This window comes from Morus notabilis, unplaced genomic scaffold (genome assembly GCF_000414095.1).
Source record: "Morus notabilis unplaced genomic scaffold, ASM41409v2 C11345220, whole genome shotgun sequence".
In the NCBI taxonomy this organism is placed as follows: domain Eukaryota; kingdom Viridiplantae; phylum Streptophyta; class Magnoliopsida; order Rosales; family Moraceae; genus Morus; species Morus notabilis.
Window position 1 is genome coordinate 1 of NW_010385748.1, and position 929 is coordinate 929.

General features: G+C 33.9%; 1 protein-coding gene across 1 annotated transcript; it reads left to right on the forward strand.

Moving 5' to 3' along the window:
- Positions 1 to 62: 62 nt before the first annotated feature.
- LOC112094957 (phosphoinositide phospholipase C 6-like) lies at positions 63 to 751 on the forward strand. The gene is made up of 3 exons (XM_024176655.1): positions 63 to 204; positions 375 to 461; positions 671 to 751. The coding sequence occupies exons 1-3, from the start codon at positions 76 to 78 to the stop codon at positions 749 to 751; spliced, it is 297 nt and encodes a 98-aa protein (XP_024032423.1). The 5' UTR covers positions 63 to 75.
- Positions 752 to 929: the final 178 nt, after the last annotated feature.

A 929-nucleotide genomic window follows, 5' to 3' on the forward strand; every position in this document is an offset into this window, starting at 1 on the left:
TATATATATATATATATATATATCAAAGTTTTTCTCTTGTTTACTCAACAGGGATATGGTAAATCTCTCTGGTTAATGCATGGGATGTTTAGAGCCAATGGTGGTTGTGGTTATGTGAAAAAGCCAGAGTTTCTAATGCAAAAGGGTCCGAGAAATGAGGTCTTTGATCCTAAAAGAACTTTGCCGGTGAAAAAGACATTAAAGGTGAGTCTGAAATGTTTCTAGCTTACAAGAGTATTTAATTTGTATGATGACAACCCAATTATCTTTTTTTTTTAAAACCAATTTTTCTAATAGCTTAAAGCTACAAGGAGTTGAGCCAACAATAGTTTTATATGTTAACATTTCTGATGCATTTTTTCTTAATATAACAGGTGAAAGTATACATGGGGGACGGATGGCGATTGGATTTTAGCCAAACACATTTTGATACCTACTCACCACCGGACTTCTACACAAAGGTTACAACTTAACTCTCACCTGATATGATGTGACAAAATCATGTCCTTTCTTTCCAGTTACATTTATTTCCAACGGGCTTAGGTGGTCTGGCCTAGTCATAATATGCCACTAATTCGAGGATCCTTCGATTTAAGCTTTATTCATTGGTTTACTTGACTATCAATGGGGTGGGAATGCTTTATATTTATTTATTTAAGTTTCCTTTCAGAATTGGTTTGAGATTCATTACTCCAGCCCCAACTTTAAGGTCCCTACCCAATTAACCGAGTCTCCGGCACAAGGCTTGTAGTCTAGTGGAAGTGAATCTGAGCCCATTGCTCAAGTAGAATTGGTGGGTTAGATGTTTTACATTCTATTGGCGGGTTGTTAAATTTTTCCTATAAATAAAGAAGGGAGTTTTTCTGATAATTTTATACTTTCAGTTGTTAAATATATATTAAAAATAATATATTTTGTATATTTTTTTT